General features: G+C 40.2%; 1 protein-coding gene across 5 annotated transcripts; it reads right to left on the bottom strand.

The window, feature by feature from the left end:
• Window positions 1–44: 44 nt before the first annotated feature.
• pkma (pyruvate kinase M1/2a) lies at window positions 45–24,182 on the bottom strand. Of its 5 annotated transcripts, none has more exons than XM_035999290.1 (11): window positions 24,121–24,182; window positions 13,879–14,063; window positions 13,431–13,522; window positions 7,061–7,192; window positions 6,766–6,952; window positions 6,372–6,642; window positions 5,983–6,133; window positions 5,568–5,720; window positions 3,491–3,657; window positions 1,510–1,691; window positions 45–1,343 (listed from the first exon to the last, which is right to left on the bottom strand). In XM_035999290.1, the coding sequence occupies exons 1-11, from the start codon at window positions 24,165–24,167 to the stop codon at window positions 1,237–1,239; spliced, it is 1,674 nt and encodes a 557-aa protein (XP_035855183.1). In that variant the 5' UTR covers window positions 24,168–24,182; the 3' UTR covers window positions 45–1,236. The 5 variants fall into 5 exon arrangements, with proteins under 5 accessions (XP_035855183.1, XP_031137269.1, XP_035855184.1 ...); XM_031281409.2 differs by lacking the exon at window positions 24,121–24,182 and adding an exon at window positions 21,410–21,670; XM_035999291.1 differs by lacking the exon at window positions 24,121–24,182 and adding an exon at window positions 21,237–21,260.
• Window positions 24,183–24,962: the final 780 nt, after the last annotated feature.

Below are 24,962 nucleotides of genomic sequence, written 5' to 3'. Positions count from 1 at the left end.
TATAAATTGTCAAACAAAACTCAAAAAATTTGGAAGACAGGGTCAAGTTAAGTGCTCATCTCTTTTATTGATGGAAATCCAGTCTTTTCGGACAGCTCAGTACAACAGCTAAACATAAAAACTTTACATTTAGTTAGTTCTTACACTCTATTATTACAATCAGAAGCATGTTAGACACATGAAGACAGCTACAGTGGGTCACCAACATAAAGGGAAAGGACAAGCAGAGGGGTTCTACCGCTTACCCACTGTGGTTGAGAGGAACAGCGTGTCAACCCTTCACCAGGTCCCCTTTGAAAAAACCCTAAAAGTGCTCAATAATATCAGTCAACTTTAGTGAACCATACACGAATGCCAACTTAGAAATGATCCAAATGCAAATAAAGGTAAAGGCTTTATGATGCATCTAATGAAACAAATACAGTAACTAGCTCAAACACCACTGAGGTGGACATCCAAAACTAACATTTCTCTATTGTCAGACAAAATATAAGTAGTATTGGATGTCCCAAAACAAAACTTTACCATTCACAAAAGTCAAGTATAATATCGAATGTAACATTGTCTGGAGGAGATTAGGAGTGCAACACTTAACAGATACACTTAAAATACAGTGATAGCTGGCATAGAGAAGGGACACTTCATACAGACACCACTAAAGAAGGATCTGTTTGGGTGGAAAGTTGGAGCCAAGGCTGCTCTGTGGGAGGAGCCCTTAGATTTAGGATGCCACATGTTTGTTTGTTATATCGGCAGAGGAGTGTGATTAGTAAACTGGTACATACTCAAGGTGATCAGCCTGCCTTAACACCAACTACACCTAAACAAGAGCCAGTATGCACACGCACACAGACCAGGATGCAGTCACTCTCAGACTGGTTCACCTTTAGAAATACAAGTGTTTGAGTGAATAAATACAGCAGTTTTTGGTCAGGGTGTATTAATCTGAGGCCCTGTAGACTGGTTTGACTGAGAAAATCAATGAAAAACAAATGGAGACATAATGTGGAATTGTAGCCTTCACTCCCACCCAAAACAGCCCCTAGGCCATGAAGACTATACTCTATTTTCTAATTTCTTTGCATTATTGCCTAAATGATTAACTGGTCAGGGATTGAGTCTGTGAGCCCGGGTGTTGGATGAGAAGGGCTGTGAGCTGCAGTGGAGTGTGGGGTGGAGAGCTATGAAAGATAGATGAAGGTGGAGGGAGAAAGCAGAGCAGCCCTGTTCGGCTGTTCAGGCAACCAGAACTACGCGCATGGTGTTGGTGTAACCGGAGCCTGGGCGCCAGCCGGTCAAGACGATGACAACATCTCCCACTTTGAAGAAGCCTCGGGCCTTACCTGGTAATTAAACATTAAACATTTAACTAAACATTGCTTTTACATTGTGTTTAGCACAGTGGCACACCAATAGGCATTATGCTGGAAACAATGTACATTTGTACAATTGTTCTTCTACACTGTTAAATAGTTGTGCAAACTACTACAAAAGGTGACAGATTCTTACCCATATCCATGGCAAAGTTGACGCGCATGTCAACGTCCTCTGCCCACACGTCGTGGGCGGGCTTGGTGTAGAGGACGGGGAAGATGCCACGGTACAGGTGGGCTTGGCGAGCCGTCTGGGCGTTACGGGTCACAGCGAGGATGGGGGCACGGGGCCTGTACCTGGAGATCAGGTGGGCGGACCTGCACATACACATACAAACATACAGCTAGGTATAAAAGGTTTACCTCACCTCATTCACATTGTCTTTTAAACTAATGATTGCAACAGTATGACGTAATACTTCTGACGATTAGGGAGGGAAACAGCTGAACAAGTGCAGTGCTAAAATAATAAATCATGCTTACTTTAAGTGTGCAAAAAAATGTGTTTACTCTTGGTTTTAAAAGTCTGTAAGAGGCTCAGTTACCAGGCATGGCAGTATGTTGTCTTTTACATGAGTATAGATTACTGTGATATACATTTAATAGCAAAATTCGGAGACAAATATTGTTTAAAACCTTACGTTGAATAACACTTTTAGCACAGTATAAGCTGTTAACCTTAACACCTTGTACATAAATTAACTCAATGAAGATGGATTTTTAGAGGAAGCAATTCAGTGTGATTAAAAACCCTGCATCCCACGTACAGCAGGTGTTTTCAGATATTTTGGCTGGTTTAAATTTTGGCAGAGCTCCTGTATGCTGGCCGTTTGCTGAGCTCAACAAATTTCATATACTTAAATCAAAACAACAACAAAAAGGTTGAATTGTCATGCCCAAACAAGTGCAACACAGCTAACAGGGTAGTTAGGGAAGGGGAGCAGAGTCTTTACACAATCAGCCAAATTAAGTGACACTTCTGGTGTATCTTGGGTGTGCAGAGCCTTAATGTCAGTGGCCCAATCAAAATGTCCACTCTCACACACTTAGTCTTTGATGTGCATTAAACCAGTGAGGACTTAGGGCTGAAGAAATTACCCAACCCACAATTTATACCACAGTGGCATAATAACAGGGATGACAGCTGGCAAGAACAAGGTAACATGTATGTTACTGTATATAGCAGCACTGTGTACAAGTCATGATTTCCAATACAGTTTTCTAATTTGATATTATTTAATGTACTATAAGAAGCTACAGTATGTAGCAGCATTCAATTTGATTAAATCTCATATGATGTTAAATAAGGTATGTGAAGGGTGGCCATTGGGACTGGGCTAATGACAACTCCTACTCTTGCAATCTGTTGCTATCTCCACCCACCCTATGTAACAGCGCACTTCAGACACACGTACACACAACATCAAAGGAGAGGGGATCTGCAAGAGCAAATTAGGCGTTGGAGGGAGAATCAGAAGCCGTGTTGTCCACACCTTACCTTCTGGACTAGGATCATTTCAGCTTTTTCTTTCTCTTTCCTACCTCCCAGTCTTGGTGAGAACAATCAGGGCACTAGCGCAGCATTTGAAGGCTGACTCAACGGCACCAACAGCTACGGCCTCGGAGGGGTCTCTGGTCAGTTGGGAGTGTCTCCTCAGCTCCTCAAACTGCTGTCTGTGGAAGGTGGCCGCCTCGGCCTCTCGTGCTATCTGAGCCCAGAGGGACCATGAGGGAAGGGGGGGGGGTTACTCTCAATCCCCCACACTACCACAACTGCACGCCGAGTCAGTCATTCACACCACTGGGAGTGTCGGGCAAATACGTAGCTAGATTCCTGGTTAAACAAGGTTAGTTGTTGGTATAATGATGGACTAACATCAGTCAAACTTTTTGGTAAATGTGTAAATTTGTGCCTTTTTACTGCAGGTCTTTGAAAAAGAGCTTAAATTTGTCCACATGGGTAAAAATCAACCAGCAGTCTACTTAAGGCGTTTGCCAGACTCTCCCAGTTACTTTGTCAGTCAGTCCCTGTCTGGCCCTACTCTCCCTCTCTCAGACTCCTGAAGTACCGATTTCATTTTCCTCCTTGAACTGCTAGGACCAGATAAACTGCCTACCTTCCAGAGCCAGTGAGCACAATCAACCCAGAGGCTAAGCTCTTAAAAGAGGCCTCAACAGCGCCGATTGCAATAGCCTCAGCGGGGTCTTTGCAGTACGGTGTGGAACGACGCAGGTCCTCAAACACCTGCCGGTGGAACATGGCTGCCTCGGCTTCACGAGCGATCTGGCACAATTGAGGGCAAGATGCATCAAGACAAGGCATTCCCACACAATACACACACACAATGCACACACACACACAAAATGAGTGGAAAAAAAGGTGAAAGGACAGGAAAACGGAACAGAGAGGGACAATGTTAGAGAGACACAAGAAGAACACAAGATAAAGTAAAGAATTGCAGGGACAGAAGGAGAGGACAGGAGGGACAGTGAATAGAAGAGTAAAGGTGTGCAGTTAGTGGGGGAAAAAACTTTCAAAACGTATCCAAGAGGCAACATTTTACTACAACCATTTACATGGAGGTATTAGAATAACAAAACAGTACAATACAACCCACTCTAATCTGTAGACAACTATGCTGCTGAGATAACCTTTTTGAAAGGACTATTTAACCTTAAGTTTAAAAGAAGAAAAATGACAGAGCTGAGCTTAATAATAATTAAAAAAAAAATTACTTAAAACTATTGAAAAACAAAATTTAAGTCAACTGGGAGTTGAAAAATGGAGCTGGGAGTTAGAAGGCCACGCAGTGCACACAAATGTAAAGAAATGGTTAAAAACAAGAAATGTATTAGAAAGATTGAAGTAAATGAGAAGAAGACAATGCCAGATAACAAAAGTGACTTAGAAGCAGAGTTGGTCCACGTAATGTTACAAGACGTCTTCTCAATAAAAGTACGGTTTTAGGTCAGTGAAAGTTGTTCACTTTGGACTGTGAAGCACCAAGGCGGGGAGGGGGGGGTGCAGTACTGCTGAGTCACTCCTGCATCTGCATAGCAGTGCAAAAAAGAGTGTAGCCGAGAACAGTGGAGGTTAGCCAAGAAAGGCCTGAACAACGATTAAGCATTGAGTGCATTATCCATCCATGCAATTGATACTAATTGTGATTTTACCTATGACTTAATTATTAACAGTATTAGGTCCAACTTCAAAAACATGTTTTACTTGTGTCTGTCCCTGACTGAAAAAAAAACAAACAACAAATGTAGGCATTACTGATACAAATTTTAAGCATTCATTTTCTCAATCCATTATCAGCCTAACTTCATTTAATATTTGTGGCGTTTTCTTTCGCAGGGTGGAAATATTCAACCAAAACAAGTTCCTTCACGAGACGATATTGCAGAGGCCCCGTCGCTGCATCTGGAGCTTCACAACAAGACGATTGTGATTGGTTTAAAAAATTGCAAACGATCCCAGAATGTATCAGAGGTGTAGCCAGACCTTACCCCACAGCGCTGTGGAGATAAGTCTGGCAATGCGAGACTACCTCAGTTTGGGTGGATTAAAATGTCCCAACGTGTCATTACGGTAAGTTACACATTTGACTGTGTTCCTATTGTATCAAAAACCACTGTCACAATTATCCCAACTGAATGGAAATGATGCAGGTCCAGCCGTTTATAACATCTGTACAGATGGAACTAATCTCACAAGGATGCACGAATAGGGGTTTTCCCAACTTTGCACACCATTATCATACCATGACCTTTAACTGATCAAATTTGTAATGATGATCATACAATGATTACTCATAAGCATGCATAAAAGGTAGTGAATATATAAATTGGAAATTAGTGGATGGATAAACGAATAAATGAGAGGCGCTTCCAGTTGGCCTAACAAACCTAACCTGTTAGGCCAAGTGGAAAAAGAGATGCTGCGTCATTGGGAAACTGAATGAGAAGCCATAGAAGTGTTCAGGAGAACACAAAAATCAGGAAATGAGAAAGAGCAGCCTCCCAGTCTTAAGAGCATGCTTTAAGTTATATAAATCACAAATAAAGCAGATTCATAAGCCATAAGCATAATTATTCTCTCCAATCAATAATCCTTTTCTAAAATTATATCTCGTTATGCTTTGAGTTTGGATACATTATTGTAATGTGTATCTTGAATATAAATTAACTCACCATGTGCTGTGTGCGTACTGCCTCCAGAGGGTAATCTCCCTTGGCAGTCTCTCCACTCAGCATGATGCAGTCGGCTCCGTCCAACACGGCGTTGGCTACGTCACTGCCCTCAGCACGGGTGGGTCGGGGCTTCTTGATCATGCTCTCCAACATCTAAATGGTGTTCGTGTGAGGCGTTAGAAGGTAACATACACAAATCTCAAAATAACAGCCTTTTGAGTGATACAAACAAATTTAATGCTCACATGTTTTACGAAGATTTAACTGAGACTGCCCTCCTTCACATTAATATAGTTGCAAATATGGACACATTTGAGCTGTCCAGTACAGCCAGTCTTTAAAAATGACATAAACCTCAGCTCCTGGGGGTGATATAGCTGAAGAAAGACAGTTATGTCCTTTGCTTTTATCTAACCTGAGTTGCACATGTGATTGGCTTGCCAGCTCTGTTGCAGCGACCGATCATCATCTTCTGTGCTAGGAAGACCTTTTCTGTGGGGATCTCAATTCCCAGGTCACCACGGGCCACCATGATGCCATCGCTGGCCTCCATGATCTCATCAAATCTGCACAGGAGACAGAGAAGAACTCATTTTAATCACAAAGTAAAACTGTAAATTATCATAGGATGTTTGGAGTTGGAAGGCCATGTAAAAGTAGTGGATTCATAAAGAAAAAAAACAGCTAACAAAGGAATAAATAAAATAAGACCGACAAACAACTTATCACAGCACACATATATCAAGGTGTAAACGAAAGATCAATTTTTTGGACAAAAAACAAAAACACTTCATCCACACACACCTGCGTACACCCTCGTGGTTCTCGAGCTTGCTGATGATCTTGATGTCTTTGCCTTTCTCTCCCAGCACTGCTCTGACAGCGTGTACGTCTGCTGCTTTGCGGATGAAGGAGGCAAAGACCATGTCGACTCCGTGCTCCAAGCCGAACTGCAGGTCCTGGATGTCCTTTTCTGAAACAGCAGGCAGGTCTACAGCAGCACCGGGGAGGTTCACTCCCTTCTTGCTACCCAGGGTGCCACCGTTCTCAATCTCACACATGAGGAAATCAGAACCTGGAGAGACAAGAAAATATTAATGGGCTGAGGCCTTTCATTGGGAATCAATACATAGCAGTGCTTTCTAAACATTTAATGATCACAAGAGATTTTACTCATGTTTGCCAGTCCAAAACTCACCAATTTCCTTGACCTGCAGGGATATGAGTCCGTCGTCAATGTAGATCTTGCTACCAATTTCCACCACTTTGGTAATGTTCTTGTAGTCGAGCCAGAGGACCTCCTCACTGCAGTTCTCCTGATAACCATCGTCCAAGGTTATCTTGATCACGTTGCCCTTCTTCAGCTCCACCTCAGCTGTGCCGCTCTGTCAAAATCATTAACAGACATCATTTTTACTTTCTGGTTGGTTTGTTTTCCTGCTAAATGCTTATAAAGCCATTTTAAAAAGACTACTAGGCGATGCTAAACTCACTCCCTTGATGAGGCCAGTCCTGATCTCTGGGCCCTTGGTGTCCAGGGCAATGCCAATAGGCCTGTATTGGATACTGCCAGGCTCGAAGCTCTCACATGCCTCACGCACATTCTTGATGGTCTCTGCATGGTACTAAAGAAAAGAAGGGCAGTACAACAGGTTGAAATATCTCCAGAGATAACACCAAGCAAGATACTAAACTGATTTTTATTTTGATCATACCTGTGACCTCTAACTCATCTTTCTAACAAACCATGATACTATTACACGCGTTGAAATAAAAAGAGATCTCAATTTGGCAGAGGCACTGGTATTACTAGAGAGACTTACTAAAAGATAACGGTTTTATTCAGCAGACACAAACATTAGGCCAGGTCAACTGAAAGGCAAGGTGTGTCTGCCATATCACACAGTCATAAACATGAGTCATACTGTCAGCATCAGTATAAGGGTCATACAGTTCTTTCTACCAAGTGTCACAGAGGAATCTGGGTGCACCAAGCAGAATAACTTAGAGCCTTTAAAGGTGCTCTAAGTGATGTGACGTGTTTTTTAGGCTACAACATTTTTTGTCACATACAGCAAACATCTCCACACTATCTGCTAGCTGACTGTCCCCTGAACACACTGTAAAAAAAAAAAAAAAACGCGGTCTCTGTAGACAGCCCAGGCTCAAAGCCACAAGCACTGGCCAAGATGGCTGCAACATTAACGTGACCGTGCTGAATTTCTCTAAAGTTATCTTCTATCATTTCCCAAAACATTTTTCAAGGGTCAAGGAGGAGTTGGTTGAGTCATGAACGTGCATTGTGGAAGTAGCCTACTGGCTAATGCTGCTGCAGTGATGGCTCAACCAGCTCCTTCTTGTCAGTTATTGGCTGGAACACTGTTATGTTTCGTGGTGCAGGTTGGCGCAGTTTGTTTTTGTTGGCGTTTGTGGAGCCTGGGCTGTCTACAGAGACCGCATTTTTTTTTTTTACAGTGTGTTCAGGGGACAGGCAGCCCGCGGATAGTGAGGAGATGTTTGTTGTATGTGACGAAAAATGTTGTAACCTAAAAAACACGTCACATCAATTAGAGCACCTTTAAGTTCAAGTGCCTTGTGAATTAAGCATTAAATAATTCCATTAAATAAGACCTGAGAGATTACATAACATACAGTATCACTTAAGTAGCATTATACAGATATAGAATGTCATCATATGTGTCCCTGAGAATTGCAATGTCTTTTGCCTCAAGTGTGTTTTATGAGTCAGCTCCTCAGTGAAGTTGGTGTTAAACAATAGACACAATACAACCCAACAATCCTATCATAATCAGAAATGTAAACAGACTTGTCTAAAATCATTACTTATGTGGCCTGATATTGTTCACACCGTCAACAGAATCTGGTGGCCGACCTTGACCCTTAAAAAATGTTTTGGGAAATGATAGAAGATAACTTTAGAGAAATTCAGTACTGTCACGTTATTGTTGCAGCCATCTTGGCCAGTGCTTGTGGCTTTGAAGACAGCTCTCTGCTGCACATGGCTTAAACTGCCCACCTGGGGAACCAGAGCTTTCAGTAATAACTTAAGTGGCAGGTAATCACATTGGCTGCCTTTCACACTGGAAAAAACACATTGAGCTAACACTACATTCACTGCACTGGATAGTGCAGAATTTTGGTAAGAGACCGAGGTGAGGTAGACAGTGTAATGTTTTGAGACCAATGCTGCACAGGTGACTTAACGGTATATCATTTTTGTATATAGGTCAGGGTCCATAAATTTGTAATTCCATTTTCTACATGTATAGCAAGCATGTAAAGTGAAACTCCAGTTAATGTTCAGCTAGTTCTCATTTTATTAGATATTAATACCGTTTTGTTTTTTTTAGAAATGTGACTTTCTGGATTTGCAACATAATCTACTTCCCACTTCTTACTTTAGTTTAAAGTGGACTGACCTTGGTGTTGGTTTGTCAACACACAATTACAGAGTATCAACGTGCTGCCTGCTGAGGAGATAAAGGGCAGGGCAGGAAGCTACAGATGACGTATTTATAGTACCCAAAGTCAACAAAGCTCTGATTTATTTTGCTTTTCTCTGAATCTAGACCAACCTTCGATCTTGTTGAAACACCTAGACCTACACAAACCAGATACTTTTCACTAAGAAGAACTTAAAACAGAACTAGAAAATGCATTTCCTGCGGAAAATGCGTGGGAATGCTGAATAGCTGAATTGCTAAAGATAAACTGGTTGAATAGCTTAAATCAGTAAGAAGCAGTTGAAGTAGTGAGAATAGTTGAAAAAGTGGAAATCGTTTTAATACATATGAATTTCATTAAAAAGTTAAAAGCTTATGCTAAACTGAACTGTTGGCTTCAAAAGTTGAATAATGACAAAAGACGTAGAACATTGTGAGGTCTGAGTATATTTTCTAACTGATAATCACTCACAAATGCAGAAATATGAAACAAATAGTACAAAAAAATCTTAAAGCTCAAATGCACTACACTGCTAAAAAAAAAAATCAGGAAAATTGTTAGAGTTGGAAGCTAAACTACATTACCTTAGTGAAGAGCTAAAATACATTGTTAGAAAAGCTTGAAGCTGAACTGTAATACTGTCAAAGATGAAAGCTGAAATGAATTACCTAAAACGGCTGAAAGAAGAAATACTTTGTATTATTATCAGACACTGCATAGAATGAAAAAGCATCAATCTAGCTGATATGAGATGTGAAATATATTAGGTAAAAAGAATGGGGCTGAACAAAAGGAAAGAGAGGACAGAGAGAAGGAGAGAAGAGAGGAGAGAGGAGAGAAAGAGAGGAGAGCCAAAATAAAACATGAATAGCTGAATTGTTAAAGCTAAACTGGTTGAATAGCTTAAATCCGTAAGAATAAGTTGAAGTAGTGAGAATAGTTGAAAAAGTGAAATGACATCTTGATCAGGGACACAGTGACTGATGTACCCCAGTGGGATTCAAACCAGGATCTCCCAAACCAAAGGCATGTGCCATATCCACTACACTATCATCTGTATACATCATGAAGGTTCCTTTAGCACTTATAAAGCCTGTCTTTGATCATTGATCACCACACCTGCTAATGAGTGCGAGACAGTGTGAGAGAACCGTAGGTTCTTTATTTAGAACTGTAGGTGAAAGTATGGAGGGGCTGAAAATGTTGGGAGCGGAAGAAAATTTGAAGGATTTGAAGCATGAGCTCATTGACTTCAATGTTAGAAAAAAGTGTTAAAAAGCTTAATATTTTAAAAAGTATAAATAGTAGGAAAAAAGTTGAAGTAGTCCCGTCATTAGCTGAAAGAGCTGAACATTTTAAAAGTTGAATGGTTTTAATAGCTCAACGTATGCAGAAGTTACAGAGAGCCAAAAAACGTACGGAAGAGGGAATAAGAACTAGAAACAGAAACAGACAAACAGACAGAGACAGACAGACCGAGACAGAGAGAACCAAACAGAGAGACATGGACAGACAGAGAGAGACAGAGACAGGGAGAAACAGAAACAGACAGACAGAGAGACATAGACAGACACAGAGAGACAGAGACAGACAGACAGACAGAGAGAAACAAACAGACAGACAGAGAGACAGACAGACAGACAGACAGAGAGAAACAAACAGACATACAGAGAGACAGAGAGAGATAGAGACAGGGAGAAACAGAAACAGACTGACAGAAACAGGGAGAAACAGAGACAGAGACAGGCAGAGAGAGACAGAGAGAGAGACAGAGAGAGAGACAGAGACAGACAGAGAGAGACAGAGAGAGACAGAGAGATAGAGACAGACAGAGAGACAGAGAGAGACAGAGACAGACAGAGAGAGAGACAGAGACAGGGAGAAACAAACAGACAGAGACAGGGAGAGACAGAGAGAGACAGAGAGAGAGAGAGACAGAGACAGACAGAGAGAGACAGATACAGACAGATACAGACAGAGAGACAGAGACATAGACAGACAGAGAGACAGAGAGACAGAGACATAGACAGACAGAGAGAGACAGACAGAGACAGACAGAGAGACAGAGACAGACAGAGAGACAGACAGAGACAGAGAGACAGACAGAGACAGACAAAGAGAGACACAGACAGTCAGACAGAAGTGGAACACTAAAGATGTAGACTAATGTTCATATTACTGCCTGTAGTATTCAATTCAACTGTCTGTGAAAGGGTTGTCATGGCTACTAATGACCTGTGACCATGTTGATAAACACCCTTTGAAGTCTGTGATGAGCTATTCAAAGACACAGAGCAAGCTCTCAAATAAAGCCTCAGACTGCTAAAACGATAAGGGCTATCAGTGAAATGATGTAATCGTGACCACCACAAGACCTTTGTGAACATATTCATGTAAAATTTATGTTGATAAACTTAAAAATGTGGGCATATCAGCGATTTAAAAAAGTGGTTCGCTCTGCGTTTCGCTGGGAAATGTGGAGGACATTTAACATGGCCGTGAATGGAGGGAGATGTGGAACTCTTGTCATTTGGAAGCTCATCGAGCCAAAAGTATAAGGCATATCACAAAAGTGAGCACATTGGCTGAAACTAGACAAAAATACCTACGTTTTGATGTATAAATTGTGTATGACAAGTAGATATTGTGGGCATGAGAGCAATTTATAGAGAGGGGACAAAGATATTTTTTCTAAGGTGCTGCACTCTAGCGATGACATCATCCACTCTGACAGACGCAACACACACTCACTAGAAACACAGAAAAATCCTGAAATGATCACTAAACTTAAACAGCTTTTTCACAAAAACTGTAAACGATATCAAACTGAAAAGCCATAGCCTAATACCTGAATATTTTGTGAACATTTTAAAGTTTGTTTGGCGTCTGTAGGTGAAAGTATGGAGGGGCTGAAAATTTTGGGAGCGGAAGAAGATTTGAAGGATTTGAAGCTTGCTCTCATTGACTTCAATGTTAAAAAAAAGTCATAAAAAGCTTAATATTTTAAAAAAGTATAAATAGTAGAAAAAAAGTTGAAGAAGTCCCATCATTAGCTGAAAGAGCTGAACATTTTAAAAGTTGAATGGTTTTAATAGCTGAAAGTATGCAGAAGTTAGGGAGAGCCAAAAAATGTACGGAATAAGATATAAGAAGAAAAAAAATAAAGAACAGGATAACAATAGTTGGAATGCTGCTGAACAGCATTCCCACTAATAATAAGAAGAAAAAATAAAGAACAGAATAACAATAGTTGGAATGCTGCTGAACAGCATTCCCACTAATTAATAATTTCCATATTCTTGGACGGTTAAATATTTGTGACTGAATCCATTTTAAATCATCTACACAAAACAAGTCAAAATGCTAAGAAGTGTGGGATGTATGTGTCACATCCGTTAGTGCAGTGACATTTTTGGATGTAAAAGCTAAAAAAAAAAGAAAAAAAAAAGAAAATCTATGGTCCTCATACAGAAAATTGCCATAATGTCAAATGACAAATGATTAAGTGACACTATGGAATTCAAAGAGCCCCACTTTGCATATGGATGTGCGTCTCCCCTCTTTGTTTTACCTTGAGCCGGGTTGGGGCATAAAAACAACACACCTGAACATGCTTTCTTAAGTTTGCCATAACTCATTCAGAGATTTGATTTGTCTTTTTCCATTAGACAAGCCAAGCAATCAAAGTGATATGATGACTTATCTGGCTTTTAGATGAGAACTTGTACTGACAGATGGCTAATTCTCATTTGTCTGTTTTTAAAATAACATAATTATAGTCAAGAGTAAGGTTTTACTTGTGAGGCCTCATGGGTTTTGACTTATGAATGGTTACTGAAGTTAGCTTAGGCACATATCGTTTTGTGCACTGATAAAGAGCTGGGTGCTTTAGGTGAGATCTGTAGCAGGTATAAGCCACTTTATTCATCTGTCCTCCAATAAAACTTCAAAAGTATTAACTTTACAGAGCACGTGCCCTTGTGTGAGACAAAGATTAGGCTTAGTTAGGCTGCATCAGTTTGAGTTGAACTTGGTTAGAAAGCCCATACTCTAATCTTAAGTAAGTTAGCACTACTATTTTTTCCCATTCATGCTGGCTGGCCTAGTCTTGCTCAATGTGCCAAGCTGATTTCAGTTTATAATGAATTACGTGCTTGCTCACTGTGCATGGTTGACCTTCTACTTTCACCATAGTTATTTTAGAGTTACCAACACTGCTTGAAAAGCTAAAGAACTAGACAAGAAAAAGCAAGACACACAAAGATCAACATACCAAGAAATACTATTCTGTGATAAGGCACAGAATGTTTATTGGAAATTATCAGCACAGTTTAAACGTGACTTTTAACAATGTGATTGGTTAGCTGTAACTTTAGGTAGAATTGTGCAAAGACCTACCTCATGTGAGCCATGGGAGAAGTTCAAGCGAGCAATGTTCATTCCAGACTTGATCATCTCTTGCAGCATATCCACCGACCGGGAGGCTGGCCCTGCAGGCAGTTATTGAAAGGAAATGATTTAGACTTGTCATAACTTTTTAAAATTTAACATTTATTTTACTTCTCCTGGTAATAAAGTGAATACATGTCCAGATTAATTTACATTTAGATGACACACTATCTGTAGGTGAGGAAAGACTCATTTTGATTTAATGATTAGTACATTTCTAGCAGGTTTTATTTAGGAGTTCATGAAGTTAAGTGCGTGAGCGCAACCAGGTTTAAAATGTTATTATGCACTAAAACTGCACTGTTTCCAAAGATAATTGTAATAATTATGGTGCAGCGCTACCAGGTATCCACCCACTAGCAACCCTATCACCTCAGCAACTAAAATGTTTACCAACCAATGGTGCAGATGATGCCAGTGTTGCGTGCGGTGGTGGGCTCGGAGTCAATGTCTAGCAGGCACATGTGTTCCAGGAAGGTGTCAGCCATGGCAGCGTTGAGCTGCTGTGTCTGGATGAAGGCAGAGCCCATGTCTAGAGATTTCAACTGAGGCATGGTGATCACTGGTGCAAATGGAGAAGTCCTGCAGAAAAGAAAAATGGAGAAAAAGAGTTAATATCGAGGACTCAGAGATGGCAAAATAGCTTTCTTCAGTTGACCACTGTTGGTCCAGGTTTCATGAACTTTTCTCAAAAGTTACCAGCCACTACCAACCAAAAGTTTAAAAACTGAATCTGCAGGTTATATTGTCGATATTATGCCGATATTCAACAACGTTATCGCATATTTTCCTCATATGGTGCAGCCCAAGTGTATAGTCTACATCAGATGGCTGTTAGAGTACACCAATAGTTAAAACTTAACAGCATTTGTCTGGTAGCTGTATTCATGTATAACTCAAAAGGACAGAGATCTAGGGTGAGGGATTTATTCCCCACTAAGGTCAGACTGGCCACAATTAATGGCACTTTATTCACCTTGCTGGATGTCCTTAACAACATATGGTACATAATCCCGCTGTGTAGATAACAGGGTGGGAAATTAACTTAGCCACTGTGGCTGGTGGATGCTTAATTTTACCAGCCACTTATATTTTTTACCAGCCACTTTTTCCGGAATTCAAATTTATAAAAGAAAATGCACTTGCATATTTTGAATTGCTTCAATACATAATTTTTTTTTATTATTAATACATATTTTATTAATAAAAAGGCAAATAAAATGTGATGTGAAAAAAAGCCTGCGAGGCCATGGTAAAATTGTGTTTGACTCATCTCTCAGTAACATAGCATTGAACAGTCTCTCCAGGATTTAGCGGCCTTTTTTTGAGAGTGTTGCGGCCCAAAATGCCTGATTTTGCGGGAGCTTTTGTAAAACATTTCAATAAAAGTTGCGATGTCTTTTGTATTTTCGTTGCAATGAAGTTGCGAGAGACAATTAGTGAAAGTTGCTTTTTTGTATAGTTCTTTAAAAATAAAAAGGAAACTTATTTTGGGGAGAATATTTATTGAATTAATCAAAGTTGAACATTTCTGTCCGTGGCTTGTTGATCTTTACATTGTTAGATAATTTCCTAACCTGGCCTGGGCCACACATTCATACGGTTTGATAAAGTACTTATTGGATTTTAACTTATCATTGCACTTACAATAACGACCATAGCTGTCCACAATTTAGGTCATCGTGTACGACTCATCTCCGTTTTTTCCTGCATCCACTGTGTCTGTGTGTGTGTGTGTGTGTGTGTGTGTGTGTGTATGTGTGGGTGTGGGTGGGTGTGTGTGGGTGTGTGGGTGGAACTGAGCAGCAGAGAGCCGACAGGATTAAAACAGCAGCAGCTTTCAGCGACTGAAAAATCGTTACAGCGTACATTGATGTTTAATACAGGTTGGCAAGACGGTCTGAAATGTTTTGCACGGTCTTTCTCTGTACGTTTTGTCAATGCGCCACATGTTCGAAAAGGAGGCTACCTTCTCTTTTTCTTTACTTTGCCCTCAACAGTTTGTACATTCATAGCTAATGCTGACTCCGCGGCGGGCCTCTTAACACCGGGGATATGTCGCCACGTTTTTAACCGATAATTTTCATTTCGTCTGTACCTCAGCTCAGCCACATGGTGTCATGGACTAGCGCTGAAAACTACTTGACAAAAGTCTGGAGTTGACGGAAATATGCGTGGTGAAAGCCCCGGCTGTGAACGGTTTAATTTCCTACAAGTTCTTCACAATAAAAGTCCTCCGTTATTTTGGTATTTGAATGTTTTCATTATGAAACGTTGGGCATTCATTAGCAGTAACGCGACTCCTATAAGCATTGTGCATTGTTTCTTAGCAACAGCATTCTTTGACAAACCCTGGTAGATAACCTTGTGATAGTGAAGTCAAAAGAGACGAGAATGTCCCAGTGGGAATCGATTAATCATGTTGATTGCTGACGTTCAAGTGTAGTACTTCCGGGACTAACAACTGTTGTTATTCACTTAAGCATTTCTATTTTCGACTAACCTCAACCACCAACACTAACAATTAAGATCAGGCTCATTAAATGCTGCCACTGCAATTCTATTTAAATAGCGATGGGAGCTAATAAGCACAAGACTGTCTTTTCTCGAATTACTATATGCCTTCAGGTTTCACAACCAACAGCTTATACAGTGAATAAATGTATGCTTATGACAACTGAGGTAAAGAAAAACACTCCCAACTTTTCAGTTAGCTTCTAATTGTTTACAATTTGATAACAGATACATAATGTTGATCTGAAAAGCTAAGGACCATGTTAAGGCCAATACTTCTGCACTGCCACCATACTCCACACAGAGTAGAGTAGTATAGCTTATTGAGTTGCTACATCATATTGTACATTCTGTTCTCATCCACGTCTCCCTGAGTCACCCATGGCAACGACAACATCACAAAGCTCATCTACAGGGCTGGAACTGCCAAGCTTTCATCACTCATTGCTAACCAGAAAAGGGAAAATATACTGCACACTGCAAGCACAGAAAGAATATTACATCAAATCCTGTGTAAATGGCTCAATACTTGCCTGAGACGCTTCCTTTTTTCTTCGGTCTAGCCCTGTCACCATTATGAAGGACGCTGTATAAACTAGGGGTGTCACTATTCTCCAAATCCAAGATTCGACTTTCGATTTTAAGGTCAGATCAGATCAACAGATGGTTGGTTTTATGACCTGACATCTGTCATTTACATTTTCAAATTCTTCTTTAAAAAGATCGGGACTATTTAAGTCCTGGGTTCTCATGAGGTGGTCATAAATTGGCCTAATTTTATTTCTTTACAGAAGCTGGGATCTAAAACGAGTAGCCTAGGTTATAGCATTACCAAAAGTCACTCACTTGCTTGCTTAAGGTGAAGACCTTGCTGGACAAAAATGTTGCTTCAATACTTGTAAGTGTAAAAACTCTTACAAGAAAGTGTGCTGACTACCTACATTCCCACTGCCATACACTGATGTATCTGTGCCCAAGTGGGGTTTGAACTGAACACTATCCACCTTTTGTACTTTTTACAATCAATAATACCCATCAGTACGATACAATGTGAAGATACTGTACATGATCATACATTTGAAACTTATGGCACTTTTTCAAACAAGGATAGAAAGTGTTTTACAATAAAAAACAAACATTAAATTTAAGAAGTTAAACAAAGCAAGAACGTAAAACATTCATAAAATAAAGGCGATGTATAAGATATGTAGTTGATAGAAGATACCAATAGCCCTATGTACATTTTTCTCAATTGGTTTGAAAATATGAGTGCCTGCCAGATGCAAACTCCACACCACAGTCTAAAACACCAATGGGACAGATTAAGTTCTCTCTGTTTAAATTATACATTGAAGTGCATTTCGACAAAGGACACTCTCACTGGTTGCTTCTTTGGCAGAGCAACGTAAAGCATAGCTGGGTTCAACGGTAACACTAGTGGTCTGACCTCCTGTTACTCATCACATCCTAATTACAAATGCATCATGGTGGGGGATTCGAGGCAATGGCGCTATACCAACAAGCTCCTTCAACTGGAGCTGCTGGCTGATGATGTAACACTTGAGTCAAAGGGGGAGACCAGTGCTGTACGTGAGGACAGTCACATCCCACTACTGCAACACACACAACCACGAAGGCAGTGGGCAGACAGTGTATTACTGTAGCGTATACAATAAATTCCTTTTTTATTCATTTATAAAATTTTCCTTTTGAAGAAACAGAACTGATTTTTTTTTTTTAAAAGTATGCTACATGACATTTCTTCACTAAATGTTCATTAATGGTACAATACCAAGAGTGGAACCAAGCTAAACCCCACCGTTGAATCCTGACGATAAATAATCAATTCATTGTTTTAGTATTTTAACCATTAAAAATAAATGTAAAAATATGCCGTTACCGTGGCTTGTTACATAACTTGGAAGGGCATTTCCCTTAACAATTTTATTTCAAGAATAACAATAGACAACAAACTATCTAGACATGCTTATGGCAGCCATTTGGTGAAGAATCATTCTTAACTGCTTGACCAATATAAATATCGCAACTTCACAGTTTAATGTAATACTACAACAATGCAACACTGACAGTTGCAATTGCAAAACTGAAAGGGGATGCACATTTAGCTTAAGAGGGAAATTATGAGACCCCCCCTTTTCCATTTGAATCATAATTTCCCACCATTTCCAGGAAGGATTATTAAGAGATTACTATGTGTCATGCACTGTTTTATGTTTAGCCTGTTATGTGCATCCACCACAAAATGTGCTCAACATCTTTGCATTACTATCATGGCGTCACATTTAATTAGTGAACAAGCATGTATCTTTGTTGGTTTAATTGAATGTCATCCTCAGGTTAGTCAACCTCAAATACTACCTGTCCTGTATCCTCAGATGAGGTGCTATTTGTGGAGATATCAGAGGAAATGTGCTTCTGATATTACTTTGAAAATCAGGTAGTAGCCTAACTATCCCTCAGCAAGTGCAGTAATGTCTTTGTATGTCTGATCCAGCTTGCCAAATCCTGGTTGTTATGGAAAGATAAAATTACATCATTGAAAGAATTGCTGACAGACAGACACGGATAGGGTGTGTGACCCCAGGACAGCCAGTGAGCGAGCAGCAGCCGTCACAAGCCAAAAGCAGCCATAATAACCCTGACACTGATGGCTGACTTTAGAGCTGGCTGTTAGTAATCACTGCCAATCCCCTCCCAAGACTTCTTCTGTAGCTTTGAAACATATACTTTGTAACATGCCCGGACTCATTGTCTTTCTAAACAATTTCCGTATCACTATGCCTGTGCAATCATTAGCAGCCATCGTAGCATTGCTGGTGCAAGGTGACATGACATTTAGTATTATCTACTATAATTTGATGCAACTCTGGGCTAATCCAAGTTGGCTCACACAGAGACAGTTTCTATCTGTCACACTCACTCATTCAACCACCATTTGCAGGTTGCGCTACATACCCCCAGTAGATTTTCCTGCTCCTCCTGGGGACAAACCGACAATTTCCAACAAATGACCTCCACAACAACCCCAGGGTGTTGGATCTTCCAATGTTAATGAGCGAACCACTCCCTGCAACAGCCTTCCAAGCTAAACTGACTGCTGCAGTGCGCGTGCATACATATGACACTTTCAGGTGCTCAAGAGTAAATCCCTTCAATAAGGATAAAGGATATGAAGAGTGCCTGCTGTGACCGGGCAATCGCCATGACCGCATACAATGGACATGCATGAGACTTCCACAACGACACACAAGAGCAGTGCCACACCAATGATATTAGCAGCCGAGGTCATACAACGCCCCAGGACTAAAAACGGAGTCTTGGCTAATAATAACGCACAGCATGCAGAGTCTGTTGAAATAGAAATATAATACTAAGAATGTACGATGGTATTTGCATATGATTATGTATGCCTGTAAACTCCTAAACAAACCATGTTGGGGAGGTACTGCTGTACATATTTAATTCATTTCAAATACACGTAAATCATCTGGCAACATTTTTAATCAAAGCACTTTGCATCAAATTGAGTGCATAGAGTTTTGTCAGTACAGTCTAGTGTATCTGCAGCGGCATACCAATAATTGGTAGTTTTCCACCCCATGGCTCCACGTAGCATTAGTCAGCAAATATGCAGCTATGGTGGGAAGGGAGGGACTGCATGAGAGAAGTGCCAGCTGCAAAAGGCCTAGTCTGCTGCACTGACATCAAGCTCAGCTGCAACTGTACCTTACCACAACAGCAGGTCATGGACACTTCAATCCAGAACAGAAAAATTAAAGTTTTGCCTGGTGGACTCCACATTAGTCGACTAATCGGTCGTTTTGGTCTTAGTAGACTAAGATTTCTTTAGTCGAATAGTCATTTTAATATGCTTTCTCATGCTAAGTGACTTATTTCCAAAAAACATATGAGCATATCTCTGGTAAACACAAGATTTAAAAAATGGCGCTTTTGCATGAATCTTTGTGAAGAAACTCATTTTTACTGATCTGTCGATTAAATCAACTAGACATTTTGTCAACAGTGCCAGAAAGAACATTGCAATGATAGTGTCTCCAGCATTTTGTTATACACTAAACAAATATTTCTCACAATACAACACAGCACAAGCGGGCTACACCAAAGGCCCTATGCATATCCTTCCTAAGTCACGGTTTATGTATTTTACATTACAATTTAAAAAGCACCTTTACGCAAAGCACTGCCTTGGTCAAATCATCTTCTTTCTGCTGTTTGAGAACAGGCCTTAGTAATCGCATACCAGGCAACACAGTCCAAGCTGCCAGACAGAGACTAAAAGCCATAACTACTTACAACTTAACTTGAACCTAAACCTACTCGTCATAGACAGACAATGTGTTAGACCTGCCTTCCTGCCCATGTATCCAGTGTCAACAAGGCCTATTATCTGTGACACTACCACTGCAGCAAGCTACTGCAGTGAAGCTGCACAGGCAATGGAAAGATTTCAAGCTTCATTTATCATAAGATGGTTATTTCCTACAACATAACGAACGAGGTTCAGATTTATTTTAAGTGTTTCTGATGAAATATAACAGGAAAGAATTATGTATAAAAGGATGAACATGAGGAATATATCGACTGACTAACTGCCATGTGAAGGAAAACGACGATAACACATGACTTTTAATAATGCAGGGGAGTTTGAGCGTTGGTGCATTTGTGTACCTAGCTGGTCAAGACGTATCAGTATTTGTATTCTAATATAGGCCTACTTAACTGCAGACGATGCGCTAAAGGTCACGTTCTCATCCTGCGTCACATTTTCCTGATCTAGAGACGTCACAGAGACTGACCAATGGGAGGCCGAAAGGACGGAGCCGCCACACCCACAACAGGAGGCAACAGGAAGCGTTTCTACAACGTTCAACACTTCACACGCATCACACTTAATTTCATAATTTCAGTTATAATACTTGTGTTTAGCGATAAAACAAGAATTCAACGTGTTAGCAAGTTAGTGACAAAAAAGATATGCTCAGTACACGGACAAATTCCCTTACTCTATTCATCTATTAACTGCATTTTCAAATCACAATGTTGTAGAACAAATACCAAACCAGCATACCAGGACAAAAAATAGCTCGTCTAAGATAATCACATACGTCCAGGTGTAAAGGCATTTTAAAACATGATTTCAAGCTAGATATTGAAGAGTGGAAACAAGCCACCAGTGAACAACGTATAACGTTAACTTACGTTACATGCACGGATTTAGCTACAGCTCGCAGGATGTAACGTTAGCTACAGCTGTAATAAAAGACAAAAGGTTTGAAAGGCAGTGTGTGACGGCGCAAGTGTCCCACAAGTTATCAGGTCACTTAATAGGATCGATAAGCGACCAAGTTGCAGCCCATGTTGAGGATACCCACCTTATATCGCTGGACAACTGCTCTGACTGATGTAACTGCCGTCGTTTGGTCGTTACACTGACAGACCAGCTCAAGGTGATCTCCCTAGTCCCTCACTCTGCGGAACTACTTTCTAGGGATGCTGAGACATATCCATCCGAGAGAATACAGATAAATGAAAATAAAAACACCATCTAAACACATTTATACCAACCGCACTCATCACAGACTACTCAAACGTGTGTTTTATTTTAGCATCACTCTTGTGGAAAGTCAAGGAATGTTAAAAACTAAAAACGAAGCGGAATGATACGCAGATATGCGGTGGAAGTGCTTGGTAAAGTTAGGGAGCCAATCATGGTGCGTGAATGCAATGCATCAGTAGAGCATGGAGTCCGACATGTGACTGTGGATGGCGTGCTGTAATTTCCTGAAAACCTCAGTGGTTTGGTTACAATGGTTATTCAATGTCTTTCCCAGTTTAATCGCCCTTTTAGAGATACACATGAGTAATTTGTCATGTTGTCATTATGTTTTGGAACCATTATCCTACGGATGTGCAAATCATCGGCTGCCGAAATGGTTCATGGGAAGCATCATCACACGCGATGCATTATACGGTAACGGTAGTCAGTAGGATTAAAAAAAAAAAAAAAGGATAGATCTTGTAAGATACCAAAATATTGTTTACTCCCTTCTATTTATTTTCTAAAAACTGGTGGTGTGATTGGCCCCAAATTTCAGTAGTCACAGCCAGTCAATGGGTGTTTGAGTGATGAATCAAGGACCCTCTTAGTACCTTGCTATTGTGCTGTGTTTAAGGCAATACCTCCATCTAGTGATGAAAAATAATATAACAGTTTTTAGATGTTTTCCAGTGACATTCATTTACAGTAGGTAGGCTACTTCATATTGAGTATTGGAAAAACACGTGTTCTTTTTTTCATGGTAGGTATCGTTCTTCACATAATTTACTCAATATCTAATCTCTATATTAATATGCTACTCTATATTTAATTGATTTTACGTTCTACACATTATAAAATAGCATATTGGACACAACCAATATGGCTATATGGGCTACTAATACTTTGCACAAAATGCAGATGCATCTACCGCTAGCAGTATAGGCCTACTATTAACTTCTACTACGTTTTTTTAATACTTAGAAATAATAATAATTTGATTTCCACAGAACATAAAAAGACTTAGAAACTTTGTTGGAGCACAGTACATTGCTACGCTTTTTGTCAACATGATAAGTGGAATGCCATCCCTTTGCTAATCAGTGGTGGTATATTAATGGCCGACAGTCACTACAGATATGGTTGTTTGACTCTAGCCCTCTGATGCATGCATTATAAAAGCCTGAGTCAAAAAAATGTTTTAATGTGTTTTTACTCTTCTTAAGCCATGAGCCATCAAAAATATGATTTTTTTCAGAATATTACAGACATGTCCACTACACTGGACTACATGCGTATAAGCACTCAACATAAACAGTATAAACTTAATGGAAGAATGAATCAAATTGAGTTTTATCATAAATCCATGAACACTTATTTAATTGTATGCTTTGAAAAGCACTTAACCATACTTTCACACACTTTAACATTCTATAGCCCTATTGCAGCAGCAGTGGCAGCAAAAACTATCCTGTCCTGTTAGTAGTGTCCTGAGGAGTGTCCCGGGACAGTCAGACATTGTCCTGTGACACCCAGGCACTGTCCTATGACTCCATGACTGTCCCGGGACAGTCAGACACTGTCCTGTACACTGTCCTGTGACTCCCATGACTGTCCTGTGACACCCAGACACTGTACTGTGAATCCCATGGCTGTCCCGGGACAGTCAGACACTGTCCTGTGACACCCAGACACTGTCCTGTGACTCATGGGAGTCACAGGGCAGGATATATATACCCAAAATGTACTGCATTGCAACCAAGATAGTCATAATAAAAGATGAATCAACCACATGACTTGTGTTGGAAAATATACTTAGCAATGCATGACGTCCACTTCATTGGACACATGGTTAATCACAATTTACTACTTATTTGAAAAAAAAAAAAAATTCAAAACTAAAAGAATAATATTGTTCATTAGATATTCCTGCATATCATCATATATTTTTTTTTTTTTATCTCTAGGGTTCTCCTGGTATAGAAGGATTGGCAGGATATTCCAGCAGTGGTCAACAAGTGTGGCTGTCAGCCATCTTGGATTTAGAGGAGGTTCACTTGTAGTTACAACAACTAACCACTGAATAAACCCCAATGGAGTGGGGCAGCAGAGAGCATTCTAATGGCTGATATGCAATTCTACCATAGAAACTATTGCATTTCGGAGAAACTGACTTTTAAACAGCTGTCCACTGTAGTGACCGCTATGAGCCAGAGGGTTAGACAGCTGTGTCGCAAATGTTCCCCAGGATGATTCATTCTGGTGCTGTGATGGCAGACAGAAACTAAATCTTTGACACAGACACATACATACACAACTGTCTATATCTTAACCATTGTGTGGTTAACGTCTAAACATTCAAACTTTGCAACAGAGATTAGACTTATAAACCTGGCAAAGATACTTATCAAGTAGTTTTATAAAAAAAAAAATAAAACACTGATGCTATTATCAATTTTTCTTTTCTTGACTCCTTGTAGCCTATTGTACAGGTGGACTCTTCACTGAGTCCATGTCTCCTCCCGCTGTGTCCCTTTTTGCTCTCACCTGTTCACAGCTGAGGTGGTGTTAGCACTGCTGCTTCCACTGCCCATGTTGCTGTTTCACTGGCTGCTGGCAGCTTCTGCCTGGATTCACTCCACTCCACTACCTGAGGCCAATGGACACACCTGTCCAGGTGAGAGACAGATCTGCCGTCCAGTCACCTTGTCCACTGGCCAAGCCCATATCTGTCAGTCAGTATTAATGGCTGCTAACCCCTGGGCCACGAGGTACAGTAAGACACTGTCGGTATGCTCAGATAAATCTCAGGACTGAGCAGATAGGATGCCCTAATGCTTCGGTGTGTATTATTACTGCATGAATACAGCAACTGCTACCTGTGAATGGATTATATGAATAAAAGAGGAAAAATAATCAAACTACAAAAAGTAAAACAAACACAACTCCATTAAGGCACACATAGAAAAACTAAAATAGCACAATTACGTGTTGATTACATTGATTATAATACGATAAAGAAAAACAGAAAGACACAATAGATTTGTTTGTCAATATCGAAACCAAAATGAGACATTACAATTTGTAAATATTTCATACTCTCATAGTACAAAATTAAATAAAAATAATATGTACTGACTCTTGCTGTACAGTGTATATACAATGGGGGATTGTTCTAGGGCTACTTCTAAAGTGAACTTTTCATGAACCTGGAACACCTATTCATATACAAGAAGTATTGGGCTGTATAACCAGGGTTGCGGAGGCAACTACTGTATATGGCATGATGTCAGACTGGTTACCCATATTTATATTGTGCCGTCAGGGCCATTGCCCTTTAGTTTGCCTAATTGTGTGCCAAACAAATGTTTGAAGAGATCTTAATTTTC

This window comes from Sander lucioperca, chromosome 3 (genome assembly GCF_008315115.2).
Source record: "Sander lucioperca isolate FBNREF2018 chromosome 3, SLUC_FBN_1.2, whole genome shotgun sequence".
Classification (NCBI taxonomy): Eukaryota; Metazoa; Chordata; class Actinopteri; order Perciformes; family Percidae; genus Sander; species Sander lucioperca.
The sequence above is the reverse complement of the archived record's forward strand: the minus strand, read 5'-3'. Positions and strand labels throughout refer to the sequence as shown.